At 44.7% G+C, this 16,383-nt stretch overlaps 1 protein-coding gene across 4 annotated transcripts in view; it reads right to left on the bottom strand.

The window, feature by feature from the left end:
• Window positions 1-6,235, bottom strand: part of SLC25A12 (solute carrier family 25 member 12) — a 60,704-nt gene extending 54,469 nt beyond the window's left edge. The window contains exons 1-2 of one of the 4 annotated variants that reach the window (XM_083708419.1): window positions 5,962-6,235; window positions 3,581-3,634 (exon numbers count right to left, since the gene is read on the bottom strand). In XM_083708419.1, the coding sequence (XP_083564545.1) occupies window positions 3,581-3,634; window positions 5,962-5,973 (66 nt within the window). In that variant the 5' untranslated portion in view covers window positions 5,974-6,235. Of the gene's footprint in view, window positions 1-3,580; window positions 3,635-3,885; window positions 4,008-5,901 lie in introns of those variants that run through there. The other 3 variants (XM_083708421.1, XM_083708420.1, XM_083708422.1) reach the window with 3 other exon arrangements.
• Between the last annotated feature and the right edge of the window lie 10,148 nt (window positions 6,236-16,383).

Below are 16,383 nucleotides of genomic sequence, written 5' to 3'. Positions count from 1 at the left end.
TCCAGAAATCCTACCAAAAAATCAGGGAGGGGGAGTTTACATTTTTAACATTCGATTCCTCTCCTCTTTCTTTCCCTGAAACTATTTAGTATTTTAGGACTTTTACAGTCACCAAACCAGGGTAGTCTCCAAAGTAACAACCTCCCCTGTTGTGCAGCTTCTACTGAAGTGAATTGCAAGTTGTACTTTAGCAACGCATGGTGGGCATTTATTCATCTACTTATTTATAGATGTAACCGAAGTCAGGGTTCCCATGCAGATGAAATATTAACACACTTAACGGCACAAATGGTTGAGGCGCCAAGAAAAGCATGGCTTATTTGGGGGGGGGGGAGAGTTCTATCATGTTATTATTTATTATTTGTGAGCTGCTTTGGGATTCATTCGAATGAAAAACAAAATAGAAATAAAAGTAAAATTTTAAAAATGACAGACTTGAGGGGAGGAAAAGATTCAGCAATATGTGTATGCTGGATACAGAGGTACAGAGGGTGGCAAATCTCACAGGCAGCAACAGACTGGCAAACCGCCTGACTCGTTAGGGCATAGGGCAGGCATAGGCAAACTCAGCCCTCCAGATGTTTTGGGACTACAGTTCCCATCATCCCTGACCACTGGTCCCGTTAGCTAGGGATCATGGGAGTTGTAGTCCCAAAACATATGGAGGGCATAGGGTAACCATAGGTTTCAGACACCGGGCACTTGCCACAGCCCCAAGAAGGGAGAGGACACCCAGAGTCAACAGTCTAAGGAGGAGGCACTTTTGATATCGCTTTAAAGCAGCCTTCCCAAAACTGGTGCTCTCCAGATGTTTTGGAATACAATTCCTATCAGCCCCAGTCAACATGCATGCTGAGGCTGATGGGAGGGCACCAGCTTGGGAAAGGTTGCTCTGAATTGTTATGGTGCGAGGGAAGCCTGAACTTTCTAAACGGACTGCTTAAGAAAGCTCTCAAATGTGTATTATTAGACTAAGGGATCTAGATGTTGCCTTTGTCACAAGAAGGAGACAGCTATAAATCACAGAGCAATAGGTGTGTGTGTGAGAGAGAGAGAGAGAGAGAGAGAGAATAAAGACAGGGTTTGTTTGTTTGTTTGTTTGTTTGTTTGTTTGTTTGTTTAAAAAATGATATTTTCCATTTATTTTATCCTTATTCAGATCAGCTTTGTATTGTGCCTATAAGCAGCTTTTCATAACAATTCCTCAATCCTGCCATTTACTTTAACACACAAATTCCAAAGGCTGAACCAAACATAATATTTAATCATCACATGAAAAGTACCGATTTCCTTTCAAATGTTTCTGACCTCACTTCAGGAATCCCAACCACCAAGGCATGCATCCCACTTCACTTCAACTTTTGATCCAACTCGACAGGTATTAGGCATAATAAATTGCACTTCATAAGACACATCATGGATATACAGAGAAATTGACATAAATATTACATTCGAGGCAAAAAAAGTGAGCACAGGAGCTCTTGTTTGATTTGATTTGATATTTGTATTCTGCTTTTCCAGCAACAAATGTTGAGCTCAAAGCGACTCATAATAATCACAATAGCATTAAAACAAACAAACAAACACTGCCATCACTTTAATATCAAACACAATAGCATATAAATAAAGCAAGCAGCAGCAACAAGTTCATCAAAGTCTGCTCCTGACTGCTTTAAACTCCCCCCCCCCCCCCGTTTCAGATGTATATATATTTGCATCTGAGCATTATATTCTGACTGTTTCTGCCCTAATGAAACTTGTTACCCTTTAATGGGCCACAAAGGTCTTTGCTGTGGCAGACCAAGACGGCTGGCTACCCCTCTGGAAATGGTCATATGAACTGGGTTTCACTTAATGATCTTCACCTTCACTTGCCTCCATTTCCAAGGGTAGCCAAATTTAGGCAGGAATGCACACCCTTTAGGGATCACAGCATTGCATAATCAAAAGAGCAAGAGAGAACTGACCCGTGAAACCTGCTGTGGTTTCAGCACAAGGCGCTTTGTATTTTGACGCAATGGATCAAGTTGCAAGGAATTACAAAGAAGGTCGCTCCCAGCTGCGCTACTGAGAAATTCAAACCTGCACATCACACCGAGTCATGAATAAGTCGATAAACACATAGGCACAATTAAAAGCACGGCCCAGCCAAAATGAAAAAAACAAATCCGAACTCCCCTTGATTTCAACGGAAGAGGTAAGCATGTGCACACTGCAATAAATCGGTTTAGAAGTGCATAACTTTAGCTGTATTAAAACACATTGCTAATGTTCTGGTCTTTCAGAAATAAGGAACTAAATTAGTATCATTTGAAACTTTGGCAATGCACTGTCGTACATTTAAAGCACATGACTTCTCACAAAAAAAGTCCCAGGAATTGGTGTTTACTCCTCTAAGAGCTACAATTCCCAGCACCCTTAGCAAACTACAGTTCCCATGATTCTTTAAATGTGTTGAATTTATGGTGCATACACAGCCTTATATTCTCGTTTTGACACCTACTGCCTCAAATGCAGATTTGCTCATCTGCAAATGGAAGTAAAAGAGTTTTCACTTCAGCAGACAGAAGGAGGGGAGGCAATTTTGGCTGATCGTCCTTCCCACCGCAGCCCACCACTACTGTCTACCACCTTCTGGACCCCCCCCCCAAACACACTCTGGAACAGATGTTGGAGGAGTACAGGGGGCTCAACGAGAAAAATCATCAAAAGGTGCCTCCATTTCTTCTCCGCACCCCAGTTCTGAAAGCAGGAACAACCTGAGTTCCAGAAGACATCTCTCCATTTAAGTCACTACATGTTATTTACGTTACACCAATACAGAAGAGTGATGAAATACATATCTACATATTAGGCAGTGCCATTAAGAATATGCTATGGGGTGCAGACATAAAATGGGAAATACTGGATGTAAAAGGACATGCTATCTTAAAAATGCTTTCCTATGCAGCTGTGCAACCCTCCGGAGTTAATAAAAATATAGACCCCAGAGCAAGTTAAGCTGTGCAAATCTCAGGTAGGGAGAATACCTATCTTTTTCTGAAGCCTCTTAGATCTGAGGGTGGAGGAGTGTTGCTTTTTTCTGTTCAAGGCCGCATTCCCTCTGGGGGTATAGTCTCTGTGGGCTGGTGCTGGGCAGGGCCAGAGCCAAAAGTGTGTGGGGGGGTCCCCATTCTTTCTCCCTTCCCCTCTCCTAAACAGGCTGCTGGGGGAGACAGAACACTCTTCCCAGAGGACTGAACTGATCACCTGAGGAGGGTTTCTGAAATTTGGCCAAGAAATTAAGCTGAGGACCACTGATTCCCCTCCCACACCAGATCTACAGAAACACCCTGTGGTCACTCCATCTGCCTAGCGTGTGAACAGGAAAGTCAGGCTGATGGCCTCATTGGCTGCTGCCAAGTGGTCCTAATCCCAATGCCACTGACGTGTCACTTCCAGGATCACGCTGAGCATAGCAAAGAATGAGAGAGCCCTTTGCAGAAATGCATGCACCATTTTCCAGCATACCAAGAAAGCATGGGAAATGACTAAAGCTAAAAATATAGAACTCTGACAACATCAAAAAACAGTTGCTTACCTTCAAAAATATGTTGCGAAGCTCATTAGGATCTGCTCTCCGGGTTGTTTGAACCTACAAAACCAAGAAGGAAGGGGGAAGGTTAATGCTCCGCTTGTCGGGTTACTCATCTACCAAAGAGGGAAACCTGAACTGCAATCTGTGCAGATAAAGAGTAATAAATATCAAGTCTCTTATCTAAATGATAGAGCGAGTGCCAGACATTCAGACACATGTTTATGTTGCTGAACAGTAAAACAATTGCAAGCCTCATGACAGCTGTCAAACTCGGGAGGAACTGCCAGGGAAAGAGAAACAGAGCCTACTAACTCAAGAAGAAAACTAAAACAACAGATAATGAAGCTAAGAAGATAAAACAGAAGTGTTCCAATCAGAAAAAAGTTTTGCTCTCCTACAAAGAAGTCACAACAAGTGTGAAGGCAGACTGTGCATGCCAGAAAGCGCAAGTAGCCCTCTGCAAATAAACTAACCTCCCCCACCCCCGGAACAAGATCCGGTAGCCATTGCAATTTAGCATGTGCAATAGAATATCATGTATTGCTTTGCATGTGGTGTGTTCTTGGAGATGAATTACAACACTCTTAAAACCTACATAGGACCTCTGATCCCCAGACTGACCTCTAGCAAACCTTGGGTGGAGCAGGCACACCTATGACCTTATCTAGCCCAATTAACAGTCCCTTTCCTCATGTCACTCTCCTCCTTTTAACACTGCTTAACTGCTGTATGGCTATACCTCAAAAAGACAGGCCTTTCTAAGAAACTGCATAAGTGCTAGACAAGGAGAGGGCTCCACCTTACCTCCCACACCTACAGAAAGATGGAATGCAAAGCATTTACTTGCCTATGCAGCCTCGTGTCCCAGGAAGTGTGACATAACAAGCTCTATTTTACATCAGTGGAGGGAAAAGGTTTCCTTCCTTCCCTGTCTTCAAGGATATCACAGGCCTTACAAGGCCTCCGCTATCCTCAGGCCTAAGTTGCTTAGCGAGGGCAAAGCCTTGTTTTTATTTTTTAACACATACCTCAGAGTTCATCTGCACTCTGCAGTTAATCATTCCAAAATAAGCACAACCCAAACACTGCATGGATGATTGAAGGCCTCCTTTATCCATGCACTAATAGCCCACGGCTGTGTACATATTCCCAGCTTAAAATGCAGCCTGGTTATTCTTTTTCTCAATTCAGAGCAAAACTGGTTTGGCAGCCGGGGGGGGGGGGGAGAGAAAATGCATCAAAATGCAATATTTCATAAGAAACAACCGGACAGATATGGATTGCGGCTACCGTTGTGTGTACATTACTTCCCAAACCAGTGCTGGGGGGAGTGCCCTGGATGCAGACCAAATAGAAGTGTATACACAGATCGCTGAAGAATATTATGGGAGCAGCATAGGCTGCAATCCTAACCCCACTTACTTGGAGGTAAGGCCCATTGAAGCCTCGGGCCTGATTTGGATTACAGCCTAATTTACCACTCCCTAGTGTGAATTCCATGCTGAGCTCCCAAAGAGAGAAAACAAGCCCAGATTCATTCGAACCGAGTGAGTGGATTAGGGGGCAAATCATTGGGGGGGATTTAAAGGGATGGGGGCACAAAAGCATCCCTAACTTGCCCTGCTTTGATCAGCTGCACTAATGGGCTTGATCACAGAGTCACAAAACTGCAGAGTTGGAAAAGGGGGACCCTGAGGATCCTCTAGTCCTACTCCTTGCAATGCAGGGATCTCGCCTAAAATCCTACATAGCTTAGCTGAGATAGGGAAAACAGGGCTTTTGCAGGTGGAGACACTTCGCAGAACCGTGGACCAGGCAAACAAGAGGGACTATGACCCCCCACATCTTTCCCCTCATGGCTACCTACCCTGTCAAGCACCTCACCCCACCCACTTTTTGACCAGTCTGAGGTAACAAACATCCCACTGCTCCCAGTTACTCAGAAGCCCATTTCACACATGCGAACTGAGGGGGGAGAGATGAATCCACCAGTGGCAAGACTGAGCCCAGAGAGGGCAATGGGAAACCGGCTGCTAATCGGGATTTTTGAGACACCCTTGGCAATTAGATAGATGGATAGATATAGATAGGATAGATAACTGATTTATCTATCTATTCTATGCCCTCCTGGGGCTCCCTCCCTTGTCGCTAGGGGCGCCTTTCAGCCGCCCTCACGCCGCCCTTGCCAACATTTGGGGGGGACCCCCCCTTCCCCGCCCTTGCCGCCACTGTGGCCTCGAGGCGGAAGGGGGCCGGGCCCCCCACATCCACCCACCCGCGCGCGCGCCGCGACCCCACTTCCCCGCGCAGCCGCCCGCGCAAACCGGCTGCTGCTGCTGCCGCCGCCGCGCTTATTTGCAGGAAGCCGAGAGGAAGAGAGTCACCTTGACCGCCATGCTGAGCTCGGGGAAGTGGATGGTGGTGGAAGAGGAGGAGGGCTGGAGGAGGAGTCTCCGGGAGAGACACCCCGCCCGGCGCACGGCGGCCTCAGCCGGGGCCTATGTTAATGAGGATCCACGGCCGAGCTCGGGAGCTTGTCCCGCCGTGACCCCGTTGCCAGGGCCGCCGCCGCCGCCGCCGCGGCCTGCACCGTTCTGGAAGGCGCGCCGGCGCGGCAGGCTAAGCGCCGCATTCTGACGAGCGCAGCCGCGCCATAGAAGAGCAAAGGCGGAGGGAGCTGGGCGGCAGCGGGGTGGGAGAGAGAGAGAGAGAGCCCAGCCCCGAAATTGTTGTTTTTTTCCTTTGCTTTTCTGTCTCTTCCCCACCGGCTCGCCAAGGGAAGCCTTAGCAGTAGTGGCTGCCGGTCCCTCTTGGAGGCAGGAGACTGGGAACAGCAAGCGGGGCGAGAGATCGTTGTCCTTCTCTCGGGACTTCCCATCCATAGGAGCCCATTCCTCGGGCCGAGAAGTCTTCTGCCACCCCACCCTCCAAAATGATAGATAGATAGATAGATAGATAGATAGATAGATAGATAGATAGATAGATAGATAGATAGATGATGGTGGATTTATATCATATCAATCATTTCATATCATATATCAAATATATTGGACCAGGCCCCCCTAAGTTGATGGGCATTGCCATTCAATAGTGCGCAGTGCAACGCTTCAGATGATTGATTATGCGGGACGGGGCTTATACCTGGGCTTGCCCCCCCCCAAAAAAAACAAATACTCCCCCCAAAATAATCCGTTCCCATCCTGTTTTTAATATTTGTATTTTATTAAGGTGGTTTCAGTTAAAAAGAAATAAAGTGATGGGGAGGAGAAGGAAAAGTGAGAGAAAAGCAACAAAATCCTATATACCCTTTTAAAATGTGGCTCTTTTCTGGGGGGGGTGTTATTGGATTGTTGTTCTTATTCTGATTATATATGTTGTGATCTTTCCGCCCTGAGACCTCAGGGTACAGCGTGGTATATAAACTCAATAAATAAACAACAACAACAAAGATAACATATGAAAACGAAAACATACCTCCAAAAAGCAATATACAATATTTCCATATGTTCCTGTATAAATTGGTATAGTGTTATTGTCCTAGTGCTTATGTAAATGCTAATAGCCTACTACGTTTTGTATAAACTCATTCCAAATGTTATCATGTTTATCCTCCCAAATGTTATCGTATCATGTTCCCATCCTAGGGTGGCTGCTGGGAGACCAGGGTGAGGGGCTGGATAAAGACTTGGGACTTCTCCTGTGTATGTGTGTTTAACTCTCAATAGTGCCAACAAGCACAAGTCCAAAAGCCCAGGGAGGAGCCAGGGACAAACATGTGCAGGCTGTGCTACAGTTTGGCTACAGGTGTGGCTGGATGTTTTTAGTTTGGACCGAAATCGGGGTGGCCACACGCCTCTCCCCAAGAAAAGTGGAGTAGTGCATTTTTGCTCACCCTTCCAAGCTGCCACTACATTTTCCCTTGGAAAACAAGTCCCACATCTTGAAATCTCTTTATAATAGAACTGTAGAGTTGAAATGGATCCCAAGTGTCATCTAGTCCAATTCCCTGCAATGCAAAATTCTCAGCTAAAGCATCCATGACATGAAAAAAATGTTGAGATATACATTTATTAAGAAACCAGAGACCTTTCTTCTTGGAATAACAGGTTTGGAATTGCCCAAGAAAGATGTTAGACTGTTTTTGTATGCCACAACTGCAGCAAGAATTTTGTTAGCTAAGAACTGGAAAACACAAGAAGTCCCAACAGTGGAGGAATGGCAGATGAAGATGATGGACTTTTTGGAGCTAGCCGACCTGACTGGAAGAGTCCGCGACCAGAAGGAGGAGGAATACCAGGAGGAATAGACATAATTTAAAGACTATTTAGTTAAATATGTTAAGATAATTTAATTGGAAAAACTTTCAAATACCAGATAGGCTTAGGATTTAAATATGTAATGTTAGAGATTAATATGTTTAATGTTAAAATAGAAAGAAAGATGTTAAGTGATTAAGTTAATTTTATGAGAAAATTGGTTTTGGATAATGATATACACTGAAATTCAGGCAGGGGGATTCGAGGAAGTCACTTAACATGTTACTAATTTTGGATTAAGTACATTTAAGATTTATTTACAGATAGGTAGCCATGTTCGTCTGCCATAGTCAAAACAAAAAAAATTCCTTCCAGTAGCACCTTAAAGACCAACTAAGTTAGTTCTTGGTATGAGCTTTCGTGTGCATGCACACTTCAGATCTGAAGAAGTGTGCATGCACACGAAAGCTCATACCAAGAACTAACTTAGTTGGTCTTTAAGGTGCTACTGGAAGGAATTTTTTTTGTTTTAAGATTTATGTTTGTTTGTCTGTTTAATGTTTTTTGGAAAATCAAAAAGAAAAATATGAAAAAAAATAAAATAAAGCATCCATGACAGATGGCCATCCAACGTCCAAGGAAGGAGGAAGGGAGGATTTATTATTTATTTGTACTTATATCTTCCCCTTTGTCAAATGAGCCCAAAGCTGGATACATATGCATATATACACACACAAACATGGCCTTTGAGCCAATGGGCTATTGCTTGTTCATTGAGACCTCCGGGTATAGGGTGGTATATAAATTCAATAAATAATAATAATAATTTAATTCAGAAATAAGTAATAATTCCCCATTCTCCAACCAAGTATGAACACAGGATATAGCTGAAACACATGGAGAAATGTGTCTGTTGTGCAGCTATCATCCCTTGTTCCTGTTTGTTTTTGCAGCTGTTATTGATCCTAGCTATTCATGTACATATAAATACGGATGACCCAGATCTGGAACATTGGTCAAAAAATTGTATCAGGCAAAGGACATGTCCTCTTTTAATCCTCTGTCCCTTTGGCTTTTCTTGACTATGAAATGGTCTGAGGATTGCAATTCTGGGACAGTGAAGCAAAAGCCCCCAAAGGGAAATTGGGATGGGAAATGTAATCCTAAACATCTGGAGGGCTGGAGTTTGCCTATGCCTGGGCTAGATAATCGACCAATAGTATGAGTCATAAGGCAGCTCCTTTGTTCATATGTTTGGGATCCCAGCCACCCAAATTGCTTAAGCAGTTTGTGAATCATAGTCTAATATTTCCTACAAACACCTTGGTTTCTTCAATCACAAATGCTCCGGTTACTAAAGTCTTTTGTGTGTGTCTGGCAAAAGCTCAAGTTCTCTGCAGTAGAAAAGCTCCTTTGTTATCACAGCTCATTAATTTTGCTAGATCACTGGGTAGGGTAAGTAGGTGATGAATGGAAACTTCTGAACTGTAAAAAACAAGAGCAGCCATCCTTTGCAACTTCCAGGTCTTCAGTCTCTGGTGACCTAACGGGGGTGGGGGGTGGGGAAGAGATTCCTTTGGCTTTAATCAAAGGCATGCTTTCAATGTTATTTTTATTTGCTGGCTGTATGTAAGGATGACTTCACTCAAAGCTGAGCTGATAAATTAAAAAAATTGAGAGAAATACAATATCAATCCATAGATATAGAAGGAATTCTTTTCTGTAGAGTGATGGTGCTGGGAGGAAATGCTGACATCCCCTCTTGCTTTACCCACACAGCTGCAACATGCTGTAGGAAAATAATAATAATAACAACAACAACAACAATTTACTATTTATACCTATACCCTGCCCCCTGCCCACCTGGCTGGGCCTCCCCAGCCACTCTGAGCGGCTTCAAACAAAACACTAAAATACAATAACCTATTAAACATTAAAAGCTTCCCTAAACAGGGCTGCCTTCAGATGTCTTCTAAAAGTTTGGTAGTTATTTTTCTGTTTGACATCTGGTGGGAGGGCGTTCCACAGGGTGGGTGCCTCTACCGAGAAGGCCCTCTGCCTTGTTCCCCGTATTTCAGCTAACTCAGGATTCCAGCTAACTCTCCATCCAGTCTGTAATAAAATCTGCCCTCATTCCCTTATGGGGGACACAAGAGCCCTTATAGAGTCCTTTGTAGGTTCTCCACCGGTAGGAGAAAATAACAGAGGCCAACCAGAGAATATTGAGAAGCAAAGCAGCTAGTAAGTCTGATTTTTATTGAACTGTTGCAACAGGGTGCTCCCCTCACATGCAGGAAAGGAGGAGGACCCAGAACAAAGGTGTGACTGCCCTTATGTAGACATTTTAAATTGCCTGCCCTGGAACTCAAGACCACCCCTCCATACATCATACCTACATCACAGAAAAGGTGGTCTACAACAGAAATTTGAATGTTGTTGTTTTTCCTGTCTGTCAGGTTATCTGATAATGCCTTATCTGATTGCCTTTCCCGGTAGTCTGGCCATTCCTTTGAGATGGTGATTTCCCAATTCCTGAGGCAATGAGAAGGTTCCCTCACCCCCTCCGTCCTCGCAGAGAAAACATTTGGTCAGTTGGGAGTCAAAATGGTTTCAGGACGGTCTTCCTGTGCTGCTCCAGACATGTGGTCCACATATCCATGTACGCACCTTTATGAACATTTATATATATATGAACACACACACATATATATAAGACCTTAAATTTTTTATTTCAAGTTGCAGCACACCCACAGAAGCAGGTCAATGGTTGGATATGTGGCTAAATATCTACAGTGGTACCTTGGTTCTCAAACTTAATCTGTTCCAGAAGTCCGTTCCCAAACCAAGGTGTGCTTTCCCATAGAAAGTAATGCAAAACAGATTAATCCGTTCCAGACTTTTAAAAACAACCCTAAATCAGCAATTTAACATGAATTTTACTATCTAACGAGACCATTGATCCATAAAATGAAAGCAATAATCAATGTACTGTACTATAAAACAAATAAGACAGTATTGTAGATGATAAAAATTAAAATGAATTTTTTTTCTTACCTGCACTGATAATAGTCATTGTTTGGATGGGGGGCTTTTATCCATTTCCACAGTAACATAATCAATCAATCATTAGCTGAACTGGGTTCCACACAGTCACAAAAACAAATTAACCGAAAAAGCCTAAAAAAAACGCAAAATAAATAGGAAAAACGAAAGTGCCAAACTTAATCCATTCTGGAAGTCCATATGACTTTTGAAATGTTCGAAAAACAAGGCACAGCTTCTGATTGGTGCAGGTGCCCTGGAAACAATAGCCGACAGCCACATCAGACGTTTGGCTTCCGAAAAATGTTCGAAAACCAGAACACTTATTTCCGGGTTTTCGGCATTTGAGAACCAAGGTACCACTGTCTTACATTGTGCACACTTAGAACAGTGCAAGGGGGCACTAAGGTTAAAGGCACATTGCACAAAGTGCCTCTGAAAAAATATTGGAAGAGCCGATTGCTGGTACTTCTCTTATTTAGAATCTGCCTCAAGGCTACACTCACAGAGGGCCCAGCAGGATCCTGATCTTTAATTCTTCCAGCTGGGGAATCAGGGGTGCCAGCTTAAATAAAATATTGGGTGGGGCAGGTAAGTCCCACCCTGCACAATCAATCACAAGACGTGGTACATGCATGCTGTTTGAATGGCAACGCTCATCAACTTTGGGGGCACCCAGCCCCCTCAAATACAGTATTTTATTGGGGGGGCTGAAGGGACATTGGCCACTAGGAGTTGGTCTCTATGTGGGGAATGCACCCCAGACAGGAACATAAAGAAGGGAGAATCTTCTCTTTCAAGTAAGATGACTGTGTATTATTATTATTATTATTATTGTTGTTGTTATTATTATTATTTGTATACCGCCTTTCAACAGTACATCTCAGGGTGGTTCACAACTGTCAGGGAACTGCCATCAGATCAAAGGCGAGAGATGGAAGGGCAGTTGTGTTATAGGGAGCCCCCGAAAATCTTGTGAAGCAGTTTCTCTTCTGGCGAGGAGGAAAGCCCCACCGCCAGTGGAGAAGAGGTGCAAGGACCAGAGGATGCTAGGAAGAGCCTTAACACTGAGCCTGAGCAAGACGGAGAGGCAGGAAGCGCTCCTTTGCCAGCGCCCATTCTGCGCAGTAGTCTTTGGCGCAGGGAGGGGCGGAAAAGGCTGGGGGTGACGAAACTTTTATGCTGGGGGAGGTACAAAAACTGACCACTCCCGGATTCTGCTAGTGATTGAGCCGGACATTAACCTACGACACTCTTCACTGTAAATAGTTTGCACCAAGAATAAAGCTTGTAAAAGGCAGGTTGGAGTCTTGCCCGGTTACTCTCGAGCAACCACAACAGCATCTGACAACAGCATTAAAACACAAGATAAAAAAACCATACAAAATATAAGAACAAAACCAAACCAATAACCCACCCTCCTCCTCCATGTCTCCGCCCTGCTGCATTAAACAACACAAAGTGCATTGCCTAACTCTGGATTGGCTAACTAAACCTTCCTTCCTCTCTTCCTCAGCAAACGGTAGCAGTGCCTCCACGCAAGGGAAACAAAGGTACACTAATGCTCTGTGTAGAAAGATCTCACCCGAATGCCACCCAGAGCTCCTTTGGGAGGATGGGTGGGCTATAATATAGATTGAGTAAATGAATCAAAAATAAGGCCCACTGCTGCATGGTTCCTTTTGCAATGTAGGACCACAGCCTGGCTATGCAGAACTGCAGTCACCTGCAGCAATAATAATAATAATAATAATAATAATAATAATAATAATAATATATTTATACCCCACCCATCTGGCTGGGTTTCCCCAGCCACTCTGAGTGGCTTCCAACAGAATATTAAAATACAATAGTCTATTAAACATTAAAAGCTTACCTAAACAGGGCTGCCTTCAGATGTCTTTTGAAAGTCTGGTAGTTGTTTTTCTCTTTGACATCTGGTGGGAGGGTGTTCCACAGGGAGGGCGCCACTACCAAGAAGGCCCTCTGCCTGGTTCCCTGTAACTTCGTTTCTTGCAGCAAGGGAACCGCCAGAAGGCCATCGGCACTGGACCCCAGTGTCCGAGTAGAACGATGGGGTGAAGACACTCCTTCAGGTATACTGGACCAAGGCTGTTTAGGGCTTTAAAGGTTGCACACCTGTTGCTGTGATGAACCAGGAAGTCAGGCATAGAGGAGGGTATGAAAAGCAGACCCTAGACAGTCAAGTTAATGATGGCTGCGTTGCGTGTGTAGATAGGATGGCAGAGGACTAGGCGATGCAAAACAACATGGGTCATGTGAGGGCCAAGTGAGTGGCCTCACGCTGTAGGTCAGGGAGGGGTAGCCAACACGGTGCACCCCAGATGATGTGTACTACAACTCCCATCGCTCCTCTGCACTAGCCATGCTGACTGAGGCTAAACTAATCAAACACCATCTGGAGATGCTCCTGATGTAGGCACAGCCTTTTCTAGTGGGCTGCCACGTATAGCAGGGGTGCCAACTTGAATAAATTGTTGTGGGAGCACAGTTAAGCCCAGCCCCACATAATCATTCACATGATGCAACGTACACTCACCATTTGAATGGGAATGCCCATCAATTTTGTGTGGGCCCGGCCCCCTCAAATATTTTATTGTGGGTGCCAAAGCCCCCACAGACCCTAGGAGTTGGTACCTATAAAATCCAGAGTCTAAGCCTGTGACTATCTGCCTGCCTGCCTATGAAACTTGTCCTATCCCACAGGTCTAGTTTTTGGACTCTTCAGACAGTCTGGGTGTGACTGGGTCTTGGGTTTTGTGTGGCGTCTGGGGCAAGGCAAATGCCCCATGGTCTTTATCTTATTTTTGTTGCTGACTAGATAGCAAGCTTGGTGATGTTTAGGATTGTCCTGTATGCACAATTAACATCACATTCTAGATTTTAGTCACGTTAGGGGAGATTTTATACACTAACAAAATTTAAATAATAAAAACATTAGTTACAACCCCCCCCCCCAAACAACCAACCACTTGGAAACTGTGCGTTTCTCAGTGGCGTAGCATGGGTTGTCAGCACCCGGGGCAAGGCAAGTAATTTGCGCCCCCTAACCCGTGGATTTGCGCCCCCTAACCCTAACCCCCAGATGTTGCGCCCGGTGCGGCCGGCCCCCCCTGCACCCCCCACGCCACTGGTGTTTCTTGATTTACACCGTTATTGTCCCCAGCTCATTTTTCGCTTTGAAAAGCTATGCATTCCATGTTAACAGTCTTGTTACTGAAATATTCAGCATTCATTATTTCCCTCATTTGTTACTTGTTATTTAATTCTGTTACCTGTGATTGGGATATTATCCTGTGGTATCAAGTGTGTTATTACACTAGATTGGTAGTTCTGAATGGAGCTGATGTTTAAAATAGCTTTGACTGTTTAGCATACACATTAAACACTAACTTCAGCTTTATCAAACTGCTTCCAGACATGTGATTAACTCTTTAAAGAGCCAAAATAGGCAAACTAGACAAGCAGAAAAATATGAGATCTTCTGAATCTGATTTGTTTTGGTCTAGCATGCTGTTTTTGAATATTGCTGTTGTTGTTGCTATAGGGAACCGCAAATCTCTATTGATGGAGAATCCCAGTCCATTTGTGACCTCTTTTTCTTACAGTTTGTGACCTGGGGGTTTGCAGTAGGTTGAGAGACTTTTATAATTCTGCAAACCTCCAGCCAACTTGTATGTTGGACAGCGCCCTTCTGGCAACATAATACAGTCATACCTCGGGATAAATACGCTTCAGGATAAGTATTTTCGGGTTGGGTTGTTCTCCACAGCGACCCGGAAGTAACGGAGTGGGTTTTGCCGTTCGTGCATACGCAGACGGTCAAAATGACGTCACGCGCATGCGCAGAAGTGGCGAAACACAAGCCACACATGCGCAGTCGCATCTTATGTTCTGTTCAGGATGTGAACGGGGCTCCGGAACGGATCCCGTTCGAATCCTGAGGTACCACTGTATGCAAAGTGCTTTACAGTAGTTTTCCCCACCGGGGGGGCATATTCTCCCCACCCCCATATATTCCAAGGGGGCCACATGTGAAAATTGCATAAATGGGGGTCCATGTCACACAGGACTAGGGGGCCACAGAGGGAAATGAAAAGTGAAGAAAACAGAGAAGTGACCGAGAAAATAAAACAGAAAACAGAAAAGTGAAGAAAACAGAAAACAGAGAAGTAGAGTGAACAGAGAAATTACCATGCTTCCCAGTGGATGGAGAGCCACATACACTCTGCAGCTACGTCACTTCTGCTTCCTTCTCCCTTCCACTTCTGAACTCTGTCGCTGTGTGCACCAAACTGTCCGAATCTTGTTTGTCACGGGCAAGGTGTGTGGCTGCAGCAATGTTAGTGTGTGGGGTGCTGTTTCTTTGTGTAAGTATTATTGTGAAAGGAGGTATTCTGGTGCATGAAAGGGTGACTCAGCCTAATGTAGAATTGCCTTAACATAACAGACAGAGGTGATCTTCGATTATCCCTCACAGCAACAGAACCGGATATAAGAAAGCGAGGCCAGCCCACCAGTGAAGAAGCTGCCTCAGCTGTCCTGGCCAGGCCTGCGTCCTGGGAATAGCCCTCCTGACAGATGATTTGGACTGGAGCCACAGTGTGGAAAGAAAGGATGAGATTGCCCCTATTACTATGCCTTGGGTTTCCTATGTGGTGTGCCGAGACCCCACTCACACTGCTCCTATGAGGAGACCTGTTTGATTGGGATATTTCCTGTTTGTGGGTGATGGGGTTTGTTTGTATATATACCTGTGGTCAGTGCTATTTTTCTAGGAAAAGATGTGCCGGAAATCATAACAAACACTTCCCTTGTTCTATTAGAATGGCAATGGTGCCCACTTGAGAGTTGATGGAATGGAGTTTCTGCAAGTACTGGCTGAAGAAAACCCCACCCTATGGTGATGTTTGGCAGGGTGCTGTCTCCCTCTGTGCCGTCATTTCCATTTTGTTTCCATCAGCCCAAAGAAAAGACTTGCAGTCTGCCTTTTCCCACAACCAGCTGCTGAAGGCACATTTATGGTATTTCTATTTTTTTACAATTAAAACAGCTCTTTTGCACAGACATGCATTCGCACAAAAGAGCAGTATTAAGAATAAAAAAAGTTTCCCTTGTAGGTTCTGGTCCATTGTCTCCTATGACAGACGGATGTCAACGGATTCATTTTGTTGTTGCTGAACATGGGTTTGCAGATACATTTGATAAATTCGGTTTAAATGCGAACTAAAGCGAATTTCTCCCATCCCAACTCGTGTGAAGTAGAACAGTTATTTCCAAAGCCCACCGCATTTTAGAAGACCGCCCTCTCTCTCTCTTGCATAGCCCGGCGTACATCCCGAGAGGGCGGAGCGTTGGAAGGGAGCTGGGCGGAGCTATGCAAATAAGCCCTTGGGAACGGAGTTCTGCGCGAAGGTCAGCGCCCGACCGTGGAGGAAGGGCGCTTCCCATGAACGCTGCGCATGCGCCGGCGCTCCTAACGTTTTG

This window comes from Podarcis gaigeae (assembly GCF_964106915.1).
Source record: "Podarcis gaigeae genome assembly, chromosome: 1".
In the NCBI taxonomy this organism is placed as follows: Eukaryota; Metazoa; Chordata; class Lepidosauria; order Squamata; family Lacertidae; genus Podarcis; species Podarcis gaigeae.
This window is presented reverse-complemented; position numbering and strand designations above follow the sequence as displayed.